Source organism: Olea europaea, chromosome 21, assembly GCF_002742605.1.
Source record: "Olea europaea var. sylvestris chromosome 21, O_europaea_v1, whole genome shotgun sequence".
NCBI classification, from domain to species: Eukaryota; Viridiplantae; Streptophyta; class Magnoliopsida; order Lamiales; family Oleaceae; genus Olea; species Olea europaea.
Genome location: NC_036257.1, coordinates 18,083,819 through 18,104,632, shown reverse-complemented (window position 1 = coordinate 18,104,632; position 20,814 = coordinate 18,083,819). Strand labels below are relative to the sequence as shown.

General features: G+C 31.8%; 1 protein-coding gene across 2 annotated transcripts; it reads right to left on the bottom strand.

The window, feature by feature from the left end:
• Positions 1-4,263: 4,263 nt before the first annotated feature.
• Positions 4,264-9,595, bottom strand: LOC111370991 (probable receptor-like protein kinase At2g42960). 2 transcript variants are annotated; one of them, XM_022992920.1, is made up of 8 exons: positions 9,104-9,595; positions 7,831-8,559; positions 7,631-7,735; positions 7,372-7,494; positions 6,907-7,077; positions 6,688-6,817; positions 6,389-6,598; positions 4,304-4,685 (listed from the first exon to the last, which is right to left on the bottom strand). In XM_022992920.1, the coding sequence occupies exons 2-8, from the start codon at positions 8,481-8,483 to the stop codon at positions 4,545-4,547; spliced, it is 1,533 nt and encodes a 510-aa protein (XP_022848688.1). In that variant the 5' UTR covers positions 8,484-8,559; positions 9,104-9,595; the 3' UTR covers positions 4,304-4,544. The 2 variants fall into 2 exon arrangements, with proteins under 2 accessions (XP_022848690.1, XP_022848688.1); XM_022992922.1 differs by lacking the exon at positions 9,104-9,595 and having other exon boundaries at positions 4,264-4,685; positions 7,831-8,483.
• Positions 9,596-20,814: the final 11,219 nt, after the last annotated feature.

Genomic DNA, 20,814 nt, shown 5'->3' with positions numbered 1-20,814 from the left:
AAAATCTAGACAAATCTTAATAAGAACAATACAATCTTATCAACATAAAGCGTCCAACTTTATGAACCGATTGTAAACGACATAATTTTGATCACATCACGAATTGTGTTTTACTATACCCGATCCATCAAGTATACAATTTGTGACATCCTATATGATCATGGAACCTTAGATAATCACTTCAAATTATAACACGTAAATAAACGAACGTCAATTCATAATGTGATTTTACAGAACACTATTCGAAGAATGGGCATCAAGCTAACAGGGAATTCAAGCATTCATCCCGGAGGGCTAAATTATCCTCGGTATTTTATGGCCTGTACTCAACTTGGACTGGCAAGAGATGGAGCTCAGCTTCATGGAAGAATCATTAAACTAGTTCTGGAATTTGATCCATATATATGGAATTCTTTTATACATATGTATGCAAATTGTGGGCTTCTGGGGTATGCTAGAAAATTGTTTGATAAAGATAAGGATTTAGATGTTGCCTGAAAATTCTGTGATTATGGGACTTTCTAAATGTGGAGAAATCAATGAGTCTGGTAGATTGTTCGATAAAATATCATTGAGAAATGAGGTTTCTTGGAATAGCAGAATGGTTATGCTAGAAATGGGAAGTGGATCGAGGCATTAATGGATCCTTCCAGCAAAATGCAAGAGGAGAAAATAAGGCCAAGTGAATTTAATTGAATGTTATCGTAGTAGCAGCTATCGTGGACATGTACTGCAAATATAGAAACGTTGAAATGGCGCGCCAAGTTTTTGAGGCTGTCCAAAGGAAAGGAATATCATATTGCAATTCAATGATGTTGGAAAGATGAAGTGACTCAACCGTTCTCCAGGCTTGAATCGTAGAATCTTGAACCAGATTCTGTGAGAGCCTGCAATCACACATAACAGGCCGATTTGCAAGAAAGCACGTATAAAATTCAGCCGTCGATAGAACACTGTGGTTGTCCGGTTGACGTGTTAGGCGGAGCATGACGTGTGGAAGAAGCAGCCAAGCTCATAAGTATGCCAATTAGCCCTGATGCTGTAATATGGGGTTTGCTATTAGCAGCTTGTAGGAATCACCAAACATTGTTATCGCCAAATGGGCAGCAGAAAATTTAATGGATTTAGATAAAAATTAGATGAGGGGCTGTTTTGATGTCTAATGTTTATGCAGCCTTGGGATATTTTGAAAAAGCGATGGAGCGAAGAATTGCAATGGAGAACAAGCAGATAGAGAAACCACCAGGATGTAGATTGATTGAAGAGAATGAAGTTCTTGAGGCATCTGGTGGGGTGCTACATTCTCAAGTCCAAGATATGTACTTCTCATTGAATGAACCAATTGTTGTTAAGGTTTAAAAAAGAGAGTGCCTGAAAATAAATTGTTCTAGTTATTAGACACTGAATTAATCTACTTTTACAAAGTTAGTTTACAAACTAAGTATTGACAAAATCTAGGCCATTGATTCCAAAAACTATTTTTAAAATGATTGGTCTAATTGTTGTAGTTTGCAAAACAAATTTGTCATTCTAGTTTGTACAAATAGCATAATTCTTAGACACTAGATACAACTATTTTATTTAAATTTAGTCTACATATTCATACATAACATGATGCCTATATACATTGTCTTCATATAAATGTATACAACTTTCGTAAATAAGAAACAGCTAAGACGAATGTGAACCTCGTAAACTATTAAGGGCATGGTTGTGTATGCTCAAACATGCTCTAAACCTAAAGGAATTGTAATTATATGAACAATAAAAGAAGCGTGTCAGTGATAAAGAAACAACATGGAAACAAATTTAGGGCTTGTTCGGTAATGATTTTGATAATTGATTTTTTGACTGTTAGGGAGAAAAGTGGAGGCCACCTGTGAGTGAAGAACTTAAAAATGACGATTATAATAGTGAAATAACGGTCAAATAATCAATTTTTTTGAGTGAAAAATCACTCTAAAACGGGGCCTTATTATGGTTCGGGAATTTCCTACGTTGACCTCGACCTCTTCAAGAGACCAATCTTTTAGTACTTTCTCTCATCACAACTAATAGTATCCATTTTTTCATCTAAAATTTAACGTGTTCTATTTTAGTGAATATATGAGTATGAGAATTAAACTCGCGATTTTAAATTACTTCATTTGAAAATTTTAAACTATGAGATGATGCATTGAACACACAGGACTCAAAACTGTTTGGCCTCCATTTTTGGTAATGAAAATAGGGGGAATAGTATTTTGTTGAAAAATGGATGGTTGAAAAAGAAGGAAAAATTTTCGATTTACGTGTAATATTATTTTATGGAAGATTGTGTAGTTGAAAATAAAAGAGAGAAAAATAGAATGTAATGAAATGTAATTTAATGAGGATCAAACAGGGGCTGTATCAAACGGAGAAGAAAACAATTACTAACAAGCATTTGTTCCTATTGTTGCAAAATAAATAAATAATTATTAAAAAAACATGAAACATATTTACTGTAACTTTGAATGATAAATTTGCATAAATGATCCAAATCAATGACTTAGTGTCAATTTGTTTAAATTCTTAAAACCATAGAACACAATTTAAATATGCTATGTGTACATATGCTATTTTTCCATAAATACTTAAAAATCTCATAATTTTATATGAAATGTCTCATTTAAATATTTAGTTGTTATTGAGGAAATTCGAAGCATGATATTTGCCAGCTCTGCTCTGGTATCATATTAAACTAGTGGCGGATTCAAACTTCTCATCTTGAAGGAAAAAATAAATAAATAAATAAATTGAGGGGGGCAATATGTATTATCCATTACATTTATATTAAAAATTCATAATTTCTATGTGAATTTAGAAAAAAAATTTGAAAATGTTGCAAGAGCTGTCGCTATAAAGTCTCATCTAAAAGTTTTTATTGTTAAGAAAAAACATTTGTTTATTTAAATTTATGGAAAAAATAAAATAAAATAAAAATCTGAGCTTAGATTAACCTAAGCTTCACAGCTCAAGTAATAAGAAGCTAACTGAAAAGATGTCCTCAAAACCTTATAATTTGTTGAATACAGCTGTTAGACTTGGGTTGTGTACTTATTTGTACTTTGACATTGTGGTGAACCACAATTTCTAGAATTTTAAGGTGGGTCGAGTTGTTAAAGAACCGGCATAGTCAACCTTTTTGTCACAGCAGCACATCAAATGTAAGGTCAAAGGTGCATCGGTAGTCCTTACCATCAAGAACAACCCTATTTGCTGCCAAACAAGGCCGTGCAAATGGAAGACTAAGTTAAACTAAAGTCAAGTATCCCAACCAACTTTATACTTCAAGTTCAATGTCTTCACATGAAAGGGCAAAAAAATGTCGCATCATCTCATTTCTCGTGTGTGAAAGGGGGCAATGAGAGAGTTAAATGTAATACCTTCGTGTGTCTCGATATCATGTTAAAGCTTAAATTTTCATATAAATTCAGCAATTTTCACGTACTTCAGTTAATTTAAGAATTCTATCCTATCTTATTTTATTTGGATTAAACTAATTGTACACGTGATTGATAGCTTCCTTCACATTTCCCTGTGTCAAAATTTTTACCGTTGGTTGTTTAAGGTGGTGTTAAAATCAATGTGTAAAAAGCTCTCGTCTCACTAATTTGTCAAACATGATGTCAACGAAGATGTACATGAACATGATTGATTCTATTTTTCAACTAGAATTGATGATCATATTACTGTTGCATACTGTTAGGTCTGGACAAAAAATAGTGCTCCCAAATTTAACGAGGAATGCCTGGAGTACATGGAGGGGCTCACAGAACCACTCCAAAATACTCCCGATACAAGGGGTGGGTGGGGTTTTTTTGGCAATATTTTACTCGCATGGAGCAGACCCATGTGAGTATTCTGGAATTGTTCTGTGACCAATTAGTATGTAAACACAAACTAACTCAAATTTAATTGTAGAGACAACTAGGTTCTCTGTCTCCCACTCTTGTGTTTACAGAAATTGCCTGAGTGTGCCATATGGAGCTGCCAGAAAAAAGTAGTCCCCACACAGGTCCTTTTCTACACAAGCACAGCCCCTGGTTCATGCTTGCGTACTTTATCCACTTGATGGGAGAAAGAGAGGGAGTCGGGTGTGTTCCGGTCCACTCCGGTCAGGTCAGGTCGAGAAGGGGGACAGGGGCGGGGTTGCAATATATGTGGCAAAAAACTGAAAGAAAAAAACAAGCTAGCAAGCATCATGGAATGATGATCATAATCGAGTGAAACACATGGAAGGATGGTAAAAAAATAAAAATTATGATCATGATATGTTTTTGAAGACCGGCAATTAGTCCACGAAACGAATCTGTACAAACAACACTCCATCTCTCGCTACTGCATCTAAGTGACAGCAAACACACTGAAAGAGCCGCCGATGATTCAAGAATTTAGAACTGACTATCCCTTTTTCTCGATAACTCGACTAACATATAGGAATATTTAAAGAAACAAATTTCGAAATTGTGAATAGCACTAGGAGGGGGAGAAGCAATTATTCACCCGAGGGATTAAGTCTGTCAGTTATAGCCGTGGTTTGGTTCAGATATATGGCGCTCTGATTGTCCTACCCCGCTGCTTTCCTGATCAGCTGAAGAACCACGGCCCTCCTTTGTTGATTCGATTTCCATGCTGGTTCTGCTTTTTCTCGTCCTCCGATCCTGCAGCAAGGGAAAATTTGAAGTTCGAGGCGTTAATCAAGTAGACCGTTTATGACTTCAAATTGTTCATTGAAGTCCCAATTTACATTATGAATCAGTAAGAGGGTTAAACAACCACGTGAAAGATGCATGAAATCAAATATATTGTAGTTACACAAGGTTAATTTTGATATACATCTCCACCTAGACAGGAACATTCATAAACAAAATTATTATATCCAAGGTGATTCACAAGCTATGTTGCACCAACAGTTTGCTGGAGACAGCATGTCAGTGTCCAAACGAACATCGACATGCGCTGGACGAGTCTCACAAATAACACATGGCATGTCTTTTTTCAGATCTCACAAGTTCATGGACATGACAAAATGCAACAAGTGCTCTGAAAAAATAGAGAAAAACTAAACCTACCAGCAAATGCAATGAAAAATGCCATGGTTGACAAGTGAAGTGGAAATAACTATCGCCGGGTGACTGTAGTGTAAGAGAGACACGGAGACACCCAAGCTCTTAGCATTATTTTCATATAGACAGACAGCACTTGAAAGTTGAAACCCTAAGGAGAAAATTTTATGTTTTTTAAAAATAAAAAATGCGCCCACATTTTTTTCTTAATTTTAAAAGTGGGTCAATCATGTATGAAGTTTAATGTCAAGTTTGATTTATATTCAACTAGAGTTTTAAATTAATTGATAAATAGAGTCCAATTACTGAAAATAGAAACAATGTAGCATTCAAAACTTTTAATACATGTAACATTGTGTTAATACTAAAGTGTTAGGCTACTTGAGATTGCTAACATATCACTCGATGAGCCAGTGTTGGAGTTTGTATTGTTAATGATAATGAAAAAGCTGATGGTGATGGTGTTGAAGCAAATGAAGTTGGAACATTTAAGGATTGAAGATAATATCATTTAGTATTTTATTTTATTGTTATTGTCAAGCTTGTATTTTAATTATTTTATAATAATGAAATTAATGCTGTATTTTATGATTTAACTTATGAAAAATATTACATATTTATGTATACACACGCACATGCGTATCCTAATTTTTTGAACAGTTGTAACCGCATAGCCATATCGTATATGAAACCGTGCTTCTTAGTTCACAAGCATCAAAATGGAGTAGGAAATTTGCCTTCATAAATTCGAAAGTACCAAGACTAAAGTGAAATCCTAAAAACAGCTATGAACAATTTATGGAGACAATTTCCTCTATGATGCGCTTGGATTTTGGGCAATGGGTTTTTAAGGAATTTCTGATCTGTAGAGTTGAGAGTTATTCTGTAATCATTCTCGTTAAATGGCTCTGTTTTCTACATTGTGAGAATTCACTAATGAACCAAGCACAGTAAATCTTTGGCGTGTTCATGTACATGCATTATACCTTTGTTAGACTCTTATTTATAATCTGTTTAAAACTCAACCAAATCAATTTTTTATCCACATATTTCATGAGACCCAGAAGTAGTGCCCACTTATCTACCATTCAATTCTATCTATTTATAATTTAAACTAATTATAAACAACTTTCAAACATGCTATTACTCTTTTCATGTGCCTTAAAGTGGATATTTTGCAAAAGCATTTTTTAAGTTGTTAGAAAGCAGTAAACAAAAATATACGCATGCAAAAACATACAGAACAAAGCAACTTAGCAACCTAAAGAAATTCAAAGACGGATATGATGAAACTGCACCTCGTGATAGGGGAATTCATCAGCTTCAAGCATTCGAACAACCTGACTCATTTTGGGTCGTTTTTGCGAATCAGGATCAACGCACCTAAGTGCAACCAGAAGCGCACGTTTCAAAGCACGTGTCGTGGGCCTAGCTTCAAGGTTAGGGTCCACAACTTCCTCTGCTCTTCTGTTCCCTACCATCATTTTGAGCCACTCAACAAGATTGACCTGCCATAACAAAAGTATTGAATATTACTGTTAACTGGAAGTACCGAACACTCACTTGGGTAGTATATATTATATTGAGGATTTACTACCTCTACAGCAGGACGTCCATAGTCCACAGGATCTCTTCCAGTAACAGCTTCTAGCAGCAGAACACCAAAACTATAAACGTCACTCTTTTCATTCAACAAGCCAGTATTTGCATATTCAGGAGCCACATAACTGATTTACATAAGACGTCAGTTTATTAATGTAGCATCAGATAACAACCACAGCTAATAGATAGAATAGACTCAGAAAAGCACTCATACCCAAACGTTCCCATCACTCTTGTTGTGATATGGCTCTCTCCGGATCCCAAGAGCTTTGCCAATCCAAAATCAGAAACCTTAGCATTGAACTCGTCATCAATTAGGATATTACTAGATTTTATGTCACGGTGAACAACTTTTGGTTCAATAGCTTCGTGCAAATAAGCAAGCCTGCAAACCCAACATGAGAGTTATCAAGGATAGAAGCGAAGGACAGGCGTTAAATTCTCATTAGTAGTTGAGCCTTCTGTCTAATTGATCATTTTGCATTTTAGTTCTATATACGAAATAAAAGTAGTCAACAACATAAAAATGGTAAACGTTGATTGGATGGTACAGAATGATAAAGCCTCGCTCAGATATTAAAAATGTCAAGATGACTTGGTAAATGATTGCATTAAATCTAATGGATGAAGTGATAAACAAAAGCAAGTTCGAATGGCTTGTGGTAAATGATCTACTTACGCTTTTGCGGTTCCAAGCAGAACTTTCATGCGGGCTTCCCATGTAAGGGTGCCATGCTGTCTCATAGCCCCATGAAGCCACTGCTCCAGGTTGCCATTGTTGACATACTCATATACCAACATCCTTTACAAAAATTATACAATCTCAGCTAATAGAATTGCAAGTAGAAAACACAGCTCAAGAAAATGTATTTGAGCATTCAACTACCAGAAGTCACCATAGTAACTTAAAAGCAGCTTCAAATCTATGTTTAACTAACCTGTGAACTCCTTCTATGCAATAGCCAAGAAGACGCACAAGATTCTTGTGTCGAACATGGCCTATGGCCTCTACTTCAACCCCAAACTCTTTCTCTGCTTGGCCACTGCAAGGCAATTGGTAATTCAATCACGAAAATCTGTCATACAATCTCTATAGAGAGGTATAGACAAATTTAAGAGAAGTTGGAAGAATACTCACAGATTATTAAGAAGCTTCTTAACTGCTACATCTGTTCCATTAACAAGTCTTCCCTGGTACACAACCCCATAACCACCTTCCCCTAGAATGTTCTCTGCCGAGAACCGATTTGTTGCTATTTCAAGATCCCTAAGTGTGAACCAATGACCCCATCCAAGATGGGATATTTCAGGTAAACCAACCAAAGGAGACGGCATCGCAAAACCATATGAAATTGTAGATTGTTTTCGGGCAGCCCCAGAGCTTCCTTCTTCTCCTGATTGAAAACTACATGCCCTTTCATGATGAAACATTGAACTGCACTGGCTGCTATTATCAACATCACTTGATTTGCTTCTACTCATATTAACTAACATCTTCTCTGAATTCTTATCACTTGATTTATCATTAAGAGTTAAAATTAAACTTTCCGTGCGATCATGCATAATTTGTTCCCCAACACTGTCAACCCTGATGTCCTTGGAAACGTTAGGGATTTGGCAAAGAGAGTACTTGTTCAAAGTTCTCCGAGATTTTCTCCGAAAAATAACCCACATTGATAAGATACCAAGAATCAAAACGATAAATGCACCCATACATATACAAATTAAAACCCATAGTTTAACACCTCCATACTCCTTTGATAACTCAGTCTTTAAATTTCCGGAAGACATCTACCGCAAACTGGATGTGAATAAATAATTATGCTTTGTTCCCTAAGATCCCGTCTCGAATTTAATCCATATACTCCTGGATTCCATAAATATGAGATGACCATTAAAAAAAAAAAAAAAAAAAAAAAAAAAAAAAAAAAAAAAAAAAAAAAAAAAAACACACACAAATGGCAAGCTATGCACGTAAGTTTCAGCAATTCTGACGATAAATTTCCATTGTACCTAGTAGATTTTGCCCAAGATAAACCAGATTTCACCATTTGAAGAAAAGCAAAGCTCAACAGAAAAAAAAATTGACATAATACTAACGCAAAATATTATATCACAATTAATGTTTTTGAGAAAATATGAAACCATATACGCCTAATTTTCTGGGCACTTAACGAATCAGTAAAATTCCATTTCAAGAGAAACCATGTGGAAGCAAGAACCATCATATAAATTACAGCATTTTAATAATAAATTAAGCAGAAAATTAATACCCGTGAATTTACATCATCAAATCTAATCCCCAACATAAATCTTCGGAAAAAATAGAAGAAAATCAAGAAATGCAATACTTATGATTAAAGAACAAGAAATATAAAGAGCTAGTTTGAAATCCAAAAGAAAGCTATTACCTTTGCAAATGATATGAACTTAACAACTCGATCTTCTTCCCTGAAGATCAAAAAAAGAAAAAAAGAAAGGGCCTTCTGTGTAAACAGATCCTAAATGAGCCTAGATATGTTGCCAGTGCGGAGAGGAAATACAAGAATACCACAAAAGCCAGAAAACAAAAAAATAAAGTAAAAAAAAAAAAAAAAATAGAATAGCCAACAAAAAGTTCAGCAGCTCAAGAGGAGTAGTTTACAAGTAGAGGGTGTGGCCTGCAGTGGGCCAAAAGAAGTCAAGAAAATAATAATAATTTTAGTGCTAATAATTAAAGAATTTACTAAAATCTAATCTTCACAAGAACACCCATTTTCCATTTTCATTTTTAGAGACTTGATTTTCTTTTTCCTTCATAAAAGCTCTGGTGGGTGAATTGTTTTTGTGGGGTTCTATGAATGTGAAAGAGGGTCCTCAAAAAGCTGGAAAGAAGACTTAGCTTGCAATTTAAAGAGAGAGAGCAGTAAAGTAAGGCAAAAATGATACTACGACAAATACACCATCTATAGCTGCCTGTGAAAATATATAGCCAAATCTATGATTGTTTGACAAATTTTCCAGTCCAAAAAATTAAGAAATTATATATTTGTCAACTCAAACGTTTGAAATCTAAAAATAAAACATTCGAGAGCCTGTTTGACACAATGTGGCGGTCATTGAATGTGCGAAGCAATAGGTTTGTTTTGCTTTGAGATTGTTAATATCCAAAATTATGACATAGTATTAATGAAGCTTTTACAATTATATTACATGAGAATATAAAATCTAGATAGTAGATTTATGGAATGCTCCTTCCATCCCATTTATAGAGGTTAATTTTATTTTCACACGAATTAAGAAATCTTATTTAGAACATGTTCGATAATGATTATGAAAATTGATTTTTTGACATTTAAAGAAAAAAATGAGTCTCATTTGTGAACAAAGAAGTCAAAAATAATTTTGAAATAGTGAAATAACGGAAAACAAAATTAATTTTTGGGATGAAAAATTGCTACCAAACAGGATTTTAATGTTATTGATAAAGTAATTTTTGTCAATAACTTTTCTAGTATATCCTTATTTATATTTGAATAATTTCAAGATTAAGGTAGAAAAATTAGTTATGACTATGCAAATTATATAATGGTATATTAGTAAACAATCAAAACAAAACACTCTCAATAAATAAACAAGACTATATAATTGAAACAAGAAAATAAGGACAATTAGCCTACATAAATGGGATAGATAGAGTATTATAATTAGAGATTACGTGTTTTTCATAATAATGTCATATTTTTATCACACATTAGCATCTTTTCTTGCATTTTATGGTGGTAAAGCATTATGAATTTGAATTTTATCGATAAAGAAATTGACAAAAATGTTAATCTTATCAAGAAAAAAAGATCAAAGATGACGCAATATTGTTAGTTTCAAGTTGATCTATAAGTAAAATGGTATCGTCGATTAAATAACTCCATAAATGCTCGATTTTCAAAAAAGGTAAAAAGTAAACTCTATAAATTCCATTTATGGATTCATTACATAGATCATTTTATGTCAATGAGCTTCTGTTGCACTCCAAAAAAAATAAAAATAAATAAAAAATCATTTGAATTTTAATTATAACATAGTATACACTATATGATACTCCATAAACACGTATAAAATTTTGTCGGGAATTGGACTAGATAGAGTATTAATGAAAATTCTAGAACAAAACTTTTCATGAACAAATTATTCGATTATGTAAGAAGAACTGATAATTGGATTAGAGCTAGAACCGAATTAAATTGACTAATTCAAATAAAAATGTCTACTTCGATTCTTTAACTAGATCTATGCCTGTTTGGTGGCACTTTTCATCTAAAATTTAAGCCATTATTGGACCATTCTCTGCCGCAATTGTTGACTTCCCTCGCACTCAAATGCAGATGTGGGACCTACTAACGGTAAAAAAAGAAAAAAAAAAAGAATTTTAATCAGCTAAATAGTGCAGCCAAACAGGCGCCTAATATTAATGAAAGACTTCCATCACTTTTCAATGTAAAATTTTCGCAGATTCAATTGATGATTTTTTGACTAAAGAAAATTAATTTATATATTTTTCTCCAACGGTTATCGAGGGCAATTTAGTCAATTCAACATTGTAAATAAATGTGATTTTCTTATAATTATAGTGTCATTATTAGGAATAAAGCCCCCATTAGAGGAGGAACAAAGTCTTTGATTTGAAGCATAAACTTTTCATTAAAGTATGACTTAACAAAACCCTCTCAAATCTTTATCTCGATTAATTAGGTAAATTATAAGTATTAAATTGTAAATAAATCCACTTGTGAGGGCCCACATTAGTAGTCCAACTCTAAAGAATTTTGACCTCCAGGAACAATCAGAGCCGTTGATATGGTTTTAATTTTCGACCTTATTTTTAATTTTATTCACAACCTTTTTCTATTCACGTAATACTTGTAATAATGTATAAATAACATTGAATCTTGTCGGCTTTTCGACCGCTTCGCTTCTTCTCAAGAGTTCACATAATCTACACATTTGAGGGGTACAATGAATAATGGAACGTAAAGCAAGAAGCGGCTATGGAATATAGCAGATTATTCATCGATCGAAGGAAAGTGACGAGAGACTCATGGAAGAGCCACTTACTCCAACTACCATCCATGTATAATCCATATTAGATTTGACCAAATAACCCTAATTTGTAAATTTTTATAATTTTGATCGTGTAGCAATAAATAGTAATGTTAGGAAACACCTTAACTTACCTCAAATCAACAAAATTTTGATTCGTATTTCCATCCAAGATAAAATGTCAACAATAAAAAGTAATTAGAATTATTAAAAAAAAAAATTACAAATGTTCAACTTGACAATTTATTAATAACTATCACATTCCTAGTCGCTGGAATTTCAGTGACATTTTATAAGAATTTCATAATTTGTTGTTTTCTTTGTGTCTTCTTAATACTAAAATTTGATGCTCCTCTTTTAAGATGCTTGCACGAGGCCCTTTTTCAATTATCTATTATTTTTTTCCAATAAAAAAAAAGAACAATTTTTTTTTTTTTAAATTTCCCTCCATATCCATTCCATTATTTTATCAAGACTCAAGAAAGAAAAATAATTACACGGAGATGTCACTTTTAGGAAGGGCTTAGCAGTGCGTGAAATAATTATATATTAACATCTTCTACCAGGGAAACCACATCAATGAAGAGAATAATAAATGAGAAAATTATTCGTGTGTGTGTGTGTGTGTGTATATATATATATATATATATATATATATATAGACTTTTAAAAAGTGATAGTCATGTTTCTTGTAGCTTATTCCTATGCCAATTCAATTCTTGCCTTCTTAACTCTCTTTTATCCACAAGAAGTGTAAAGTAAACGAATCATAACTACACCATCTTTTATAAGTAAAATAATTAAGTAGAGTATAGTTTCAGTTGAATTAACGAGTTACATTTGATTTATCATTTCACAGATGGAGAAGCACTTGGCATTTGGTAGTACATTTTTGCACCATAATAATTGGGTCAGTCGATGCGTACATCAATCCGTAATTATCCTTGATAGAAAGATCCAAAAGAATAATCTTCAATATGGTATTTCGGTTTAAAATGGAAACAACTTTACGAGAGATAATGATCATCCTGCCAACGGGAAGGCGACAAATGTGAATTAGGGTTGTTCAACGAGTTACATTTGATTTATCATTTCACAGATGGAGAAGCACTTGGCATTTGGTAGTACATTTTTGCACCATAATAATTGGGTACATCAATCCGTAATTATCCTTGATAGAAAGATCGAAAAGAATAATCTTCAATATGGTATTTCGGTTTAAAATGGAAACAACTTTACGAGAGATAATGATCATCCTGCCAACGGGAAGGCGACAAATGTGAATTAGGGTTGTTTAATTGTGCAAGTAATGTACGTGTACGCAAGAACGTGACAGTCTGTAAATTTTTAAAGTTAATATGTTACCAATTAATTGTGATTAACATGAAACTAATGCCAACGGTTTCAAATAATAATGCCTGCCACTATCTAGCTAGCCCTCAAAGTGGTAAATCGCCATATCCCCCCGAATAGAGACTTCCTCTCCCAATTCAGGAAGTAGAAAATGGCCAGTTGGGAATGATCAAAGATCCATTGGCAACAACACAAATGACTAGAGTTTTTTTTTTTTTTTTCAACTGAAAATGGTGCTGTATTTCCATTTTGATTGTAGACAAAACTGGTGGTAGCAATAGGTACGTGGTTCCAACGACTTTATGATCGTGGATTATTTTATTGTTTGACGTTAATAATAATTAATTTAGTATCTAAAAAATGGAATCATGAACTAGTCATATAAATCACTTTTGAAGACGATTCAAGAGAATAATAAATGAAGAGTATCGAGTATTTATGTTCGATTACGATGTCATTTAAATATATTTTCTATTCATAGACTACATTAATCGATATTGAGTACATAAGGCTGAATTTTTATGATAAATTAAATATATAAATTAAGAGTTAATTAAATCATTGCTCACTAATATTTAGGTCAGATTACTACTTGCTTACCTAAAAACAAGAGGTAACTGATTGCTAACTCACTTTTGTTAAAAATTGGTCATCCATCCACTTGGACAAAAAATTACACATACGGATGGAAAATCCTACGTGGCCACTAATTGTGTTAAAAATTGACACATGAACAAAACACATTCCAGCAAACACATTTTCTCTTAAAAATTGGAAGAATCTTTCTCCACCATCATCATCCCCACCATCACCGCAACCTCCTGACCTCTACCCCCACCTTCACCACCTTGTCACATTATAGTGTTGAATAAGAAACCTCTATTTCTATCAATGCCAAAATCAGTAATCCCACTTTCCAAAACAGAGATTTGTTACTTTCCATAAATAATACTCACTCCAGTTTTACTTACCAAAATCTTGACTTTCTTCAAATAAATTAACTGCCTCCACATTTTCTAATTACCTCTAAAAAAAAATCTTAATTCACACTATTGCATGTGATGAAATAACATCAACAAACCATAGCAGCGATTTTGCGATCGAAGCGTCCGGTGGAAGAAAAAGGTTATCCTTTGCTAGGATTTTCTAACTGGAAGATGAGATAGCAATTATTGTATGTTAGGGACGGATTCAAGATTAGATCCAAAATCGGAGTACAAAATTTCAAACCGAACTACTGTACACACACAATATATATATATATATATATATACACACACACACACACACACACACAAAAATGGTTTTTTACCCAAAAAATAAAATAAAGAATACCTTAAAAAAATGTTCTTAGGCCTGAGTGGGGTGGGGGGGGGACTACAACCCAACCTCCCCAAATCCGTTTCTGTAGTCTGTGCTGCGTTTCTTACAATTTCGACTTGTATTTGTTTGACTTTATGTTCAGAATAAAACTTACTAGTTTTATGTTCAGGATGAAGTAATGACGACTAGTTTTGTAAAACTTACTAGCATGATTTTATCGAATTTGAAGTGATATAACTTACTTGAAATCCCAAAACGAGGTTGAATTGCTTGCCTTTAATTTGTTTGCTTTTTACGCTGTCTTGCGCTCACTCCTTGGTTAGAAACTTTATTACAAAAGGAGTTTAATAACCATAACACAACCCAAGAACTAATTTTAGAGATGTAAATCTTACCAAAAACAAGCCACCGCCCTTATGTATTTTGAATATATGTTCTACCCGATTTTGCATGATTTCATATGGTTTTAGGTATAGTACTAGAGGTTACATGGAGATTGAGGATGGTGGGAGGTTAAATTTTCAAACTCAAAATTTTACTCCTTCCTCCAAAAACCATCTAATACCAATCAAATCGAGGTCAACACACATGCATGACCATTTTTCTTTAGAAAAATGCTGGAATTCACGGGATTAAATCCCGGGATTGGATCCAGGGGCCGAGGTGGTGCGACCTCAGCTCCTGATTTGAATTCGACGGCCCCATGTGATGCAAGATCGAGGGCTGAGGTGGCCAAACCAAAGATTTAATCCTGAGCTTTGAAGGGCGTTGTTTTCTTCAAATTCATAGGTTCAAGAAATAAGGTACAATAATGAATCCAAACAAAGGATATTGACATGTGGTTGAGATCTTGAATAGAAAAAGAAATCAAGTACCATGACGGAAAAGCTACAAAAGTGTCAATGTACGGATTGTAAAAGTTCAAATTAACATGTTATTGTTACTTTTTTTTTTATAGACATTTGTTTGATTAGTCTTTTCAATTCTTTGTTAATAAGTTGACAATATCTAGTTCTTTCTTTAAGGGTTGATTAAAATTTCTACAGCTTGTGATGAAGGTAATGTCTATTTCTTTATTAACTCGTGATCCGTTACAATAGCAATCATTGTAATTATTGATTGAATTTTATTGTTAAGTCAAAACAATCTTTTTTGCACCATCGAACTCCAAACACTCAATCTAAACATATAACTGAAACTTTTTGTGGTTTGCTTGTGTTAAGATTGGAGATTTCATCTCAAAACGTAAACATTTTTAAGAAGGTTAGTCCACATTTTTATAAATTAGTTTACGTTTTCATCTTTAATTGGTGAAATTTTATCCCATTAATATGTCTTGCAAGATAGTGACTCATTTGAGAAGACCAATCTTGAAATCCGTGTGCTCATTTTATTGAGTTTTAATGAGGTCGAATTTCTATTTTCCCATGCTTCCATTATTGGTGCTATCGTATGATAGAATAAAAGGCTCTTTAACTTAATGAAACTTAATGTGCTCTGATATTATATTGAGATTTGTGGTTCCATTTTAAAAGGTCAACATTTTTAAGAGGCTTAACCCAAGTTCTTATAAATTAGTCTATATTTTCATATTTCATCGATGCAGGGTTTATCCTTTAACAACTTGTATATCAGCTCAACCATGATACTCGTATTATTAAGTAACGAGGGTCATTGCAAAAAGGCCGAGTTCATTTTTCACATCTAATTTCTTGAAGATATGCATTTATGCCAAGATTCACAGAATTAATTTCGACCATCTGCTTCAAATTCTCATACAAGGAAATGTTTTGAAGCATCGTAGAAATTGTTGGCTTCTGTAATATAGAAAGATGGTTTTGCAAGTGGAAGTTAACCTAAATTATTTGTAAATAATCTTTCTCTCGATAAAAAAAATTAGCATTGATGTACCTTATGATCGTCAAAGCAATTGTATAAATTCGGCTTTCAACAGCTAAATCTTCTTCATAAAAGATCCTCTTACTGGAACTCAAATGCCACAGAGATGTCGTGGTGGCGGCTAAAGATGAGAGAAAAAAATAAAAATAAAAATAAAATAGAAGGCAGCTAACACATAGATTAGGAATAGTGTGGGGAAACTCTAACCAGAAAAATGCTAAAAACAACTTTAAGATGTGAATATGTAAGAGCAAGAAAGGTCATAATTTAGTGCTATTTAAGTTAATTTCCCACTAACTTCAAAATGTTGAGTGTATCAAGTTGCAATCAAGCCCAATGTACCTTATCCATTGTTACTTGACTAATCCAAATTAATGGGCTAAAATATTAAAGGCCATTTAGCATGGCTTAAGCCCCTATTTTGTCTCAATTTCTCAAAACATATTTTTTCTCAAACTCATTTTTAATCATACATAACAAACTGTACTTTTATGACATACAATACTGTAAAAAGTTCTTTACGATATAGATGTGCATGCCGTAAATACTCATATCTTTTTACGGCATGGAAGGAATTGCAAAAGAAAAATTTAGGAAAACGCGTAAACAAATTTTTTTGCCTATTTAAACATGAAAACCTTTTATGAGATGCAAGAACGTATGTCATAAATTGTAACTTTACACGGCAAGCTACTAATGTATGCCACAAATTATAACTTGTTGTGGCATGACGTGAATGTATGCCGTCAATAATTTAAGTAATTAAATTACTACGGCAATCATTTAAGGCATGCTGTAAATAGTCTATTTTACAACATGCCTTATGCGTAGTCGTAATGAATGTCGTAAAAAGTTACTTTTGTTGTAGGTTCATACAATTTTTATCAACTTTTTATCTAAGCATTTCATCGATATTTATTAAAAGTGAAAATTACACCCAACCAGATTTTTAAAGATCCAACTTAAAAATCAAACTTAAAGTTTGTTTATGTAAAAATCAGATATTAATTCAAATATTTAATATTAATAATATCCAATTTCTGTTCCCTCTATCTTCTCTCATCAATAATTAGTTATGCGAGATTGTGATTTATATATTGGATATTTTGTGACAAATAAATAATATGTAAACAATAACTTGTGACAAAAATATAGTGTGTGACATAAAAATTTGAGCCTCCACTTATAAAATTTATTACTTGTGACTAATAAATAAATCATGACCTATTGTATTTTATTTTTTTTTAAATTTGTGACCAATGAATAAATTATGACTAGTAAATTTTTTTGATTTGTGACCTTATAATAATTTGTGGCCTATGAAATTTTTTATTCGTGATCAAGAAATAATTTATGGCCAACTAATCCGATCATTTGTGACCAAATAGTATAAAATTGTAACATTAATATATTTAATTAATAAAATATATATTTATTTAATCATTCATAAATAAAATTTAATTAATATATGATTTTTGAAGTTTTAAACCTTATTTCTTAATTTTGAAATGGACCATACTTAATCGCTTAAATATGAAAATTTTCCTTGTTAAAATCTAAAAAAAAAAAAAAAATCTGATTTTTATCAAAATCAATTATGGGCTAAATAACGTGTTATATGTCTCATAAATCTTAACTAAAAAAGGATTTAGTTAAAATAACTAATTAAGTTGATTCCTACTCGAGCTCATAAAACTTTTTTACTTGCATTATTTTTCTTTACCTTGGCAAAAATTCCTCTCCATGGTCCGTTCGAGTCGAATTTCTCATTAGTAAGATGTGTCGAACCGAAAGCATATTTTTAATATTTGCACTTTATAAGGTCACACAATACTATTCAAATGCTTTTCATATGCTAATGTTGTTTTTCTTCCGGTGAAAATAAATAAAATGAAATGAGTTGATCAATTAGCAAGACACGTCGTACTATACAATATTATTAGCTAGAGTTAGGCTTCTCTCTCTCTTTTCGTCGGCTAAATTAAGTCCTTGTTTGATTCTCATTCTTTGGAAAAAAAAAAAGAATTTTTCTACAGTATTTTGATATCATTTCAACCATACATTCTCCAATAAAATAATAGTACACGCAAATTCAAAATTTTTCCTTATTTTTTAGCTACACATTTTCTATCAATACACTATTCAAAAATTCATTTCCCCCCTCAAAATGGGGCTCAAACAAGGGCTAAAGCAACGGTCTTCAACCTTTGGCTTTCGAAATGACAAAATTGTTCTTAAATTTAAGGCTCTGTTTGAGCAACATTCTTTCAAAAAAATCTATTCTTAAATAATGATTTGACATCATTTTCACTACACATTTTTCAATAAAATAATATTACATATAAATTCAAAATTTTTTATCATTTTTTACCACATATTCTACATCAATCTACAATTTCAAAATACATTCTTTTACAATAATGTGGGTCAAACAAACACTAAATAAACAATAAAAAAAAAAGAAAATAATATAATAAAAACTGCAAAGTAATTGAAATTTGAAGATCCATTTCTACACTACCATAAAAAAGAGAATGAGAGTTTACTGTTCATTTTTATCACACTCATTTTCACACTTAACAGGTTTGGAAACTTGTTTGGCAACAGGAAAAATTCTATTCAACAATACTGTATGATTCTTTCTCCTAATTCTCACGCTATTAACGATCAACCATATCTTATATATTTAAATTTTTAAAATTAGATTAATAAACAAAATTATTGTAAGTAAAATGTAAAAATAAAAAATAAAAAAATATTCACTTCGTGCATGGAGAAAAAAATTTACGTCATAACATATAATTTTTCTTGAGCAAAATGATGTATTGAGAAAATTGTTGCAAAAAAATAATAAATAGTAATAAAATAATTGATTTTTTTTTTTAAAAAACGACTTATACGCATTTTTTAACACATACGTTAACGTCCGTTTAACTATTTTCGATAATCATCTAAATCATTCGATGTGTCTATGATATAGTTCTTGAAATGATTTTCGAGAAAATGTAAAACATTTATCGATTCGACTATCGTACAATTATTAATGAATTTTTAAAATTAGCTTATTATCGAAAATTTTGAAATATAGTTTGAAAATGCCTAATTTGACGTCCCGTAACATTTGCTACGATTAGCCGTTTCACGCACCGTTAATGACGTGCAATACTATGCTGCGACTACTTCAAAATGATATTAAAAATATAATATTTCAATTTCATTTGATATCCCGTAATGAGCCTATAAATGAATACAAAAATATAAGTTAAAAAAAAATTTAATTTGCCTAAACCTCTATGCACGGAGGTTTATAACCTCCATGCACAGAGATTTATGTAAAAAAAAAAATTTAACTTTTATTTGTAATACTTTTTTTATTAATATTTAATTTAAAAAAATTAAATATATCTAAATATTTACTTAAAAATATTGAAGTTAATATTTTTTTACCTATAAATAACTTTTACAACTATAATTTTTTTATTATTTTTAATTAACATGAAGTGATTTTTTTACTTATAAGTAACTTTTTATGCTCTAGATAGTTTAATCTTTTTATTAATATTTAATTAAAAAACTAAATATATTTAAATATTTATACTAAAAAAATTTTAAGTTCACATTTTTTTTATATAAGTAACTTTTGCAATTATAAGAGAATGGGGGATTAATATTTTTTTTTTTTACCTATAAGTAGCTTTTACAATTATAATTTTTTTTATTTTAAATAACTTGAAGTGATTTTTTTACTTATAAGTAATTTTTTATCTTTTAAATAGTATAATCTCTTCTTTTACTTTTAAATAACTTAATCGGTTTGGGAACTGGTTTGACAACATGAAAAATTCTATTAAAAAATACTGTAGGAATTTTGTCACACACCATTGTCCACTGCAATATTTCTCCCTTGTTTTGAATCTGACACACTATGCTCTTTCTCCTAATTCTCNATATAGAGAGAGAGAGAGAGAGAGAGAGAGAGAGAGAGAGAGAAAATTTTTTACATCATACCACATAATTTTTCTTGAGCCAAATGATGTATTGAGAAAATTGTTGCGGAAAAATAATAAATAGTAATAAAATAATTGATTTTTTTTAAGAAAAATGATTTATACGCATTTTTTAACACATACGTTTAATGTCCGTTTAATTATTTCGATATTCATTTAGATCATTCGATGTGTCTATGATATAGTTTTTGAAACGAGTTTAGAGAGAATGCAAAACATTTATCGATTCGACTATCGTACAATCGTCAATGATTTTTTACAGTTAGCTTATTATCGAAAATTTCAAAATATAGTTTGAAAATGCCTATTTTGACGTTCCGTAACATTTGTTACGATTAGCCGTTTCACGCACCGTTAACGACGTGCAATACTATGCCGCGACTACTTCAAAATAATATTAAGAATGTAATATTTCGATTTCGTTTGATATCCTGTAATGAGCCTGAAAATAAACACAAAAATAT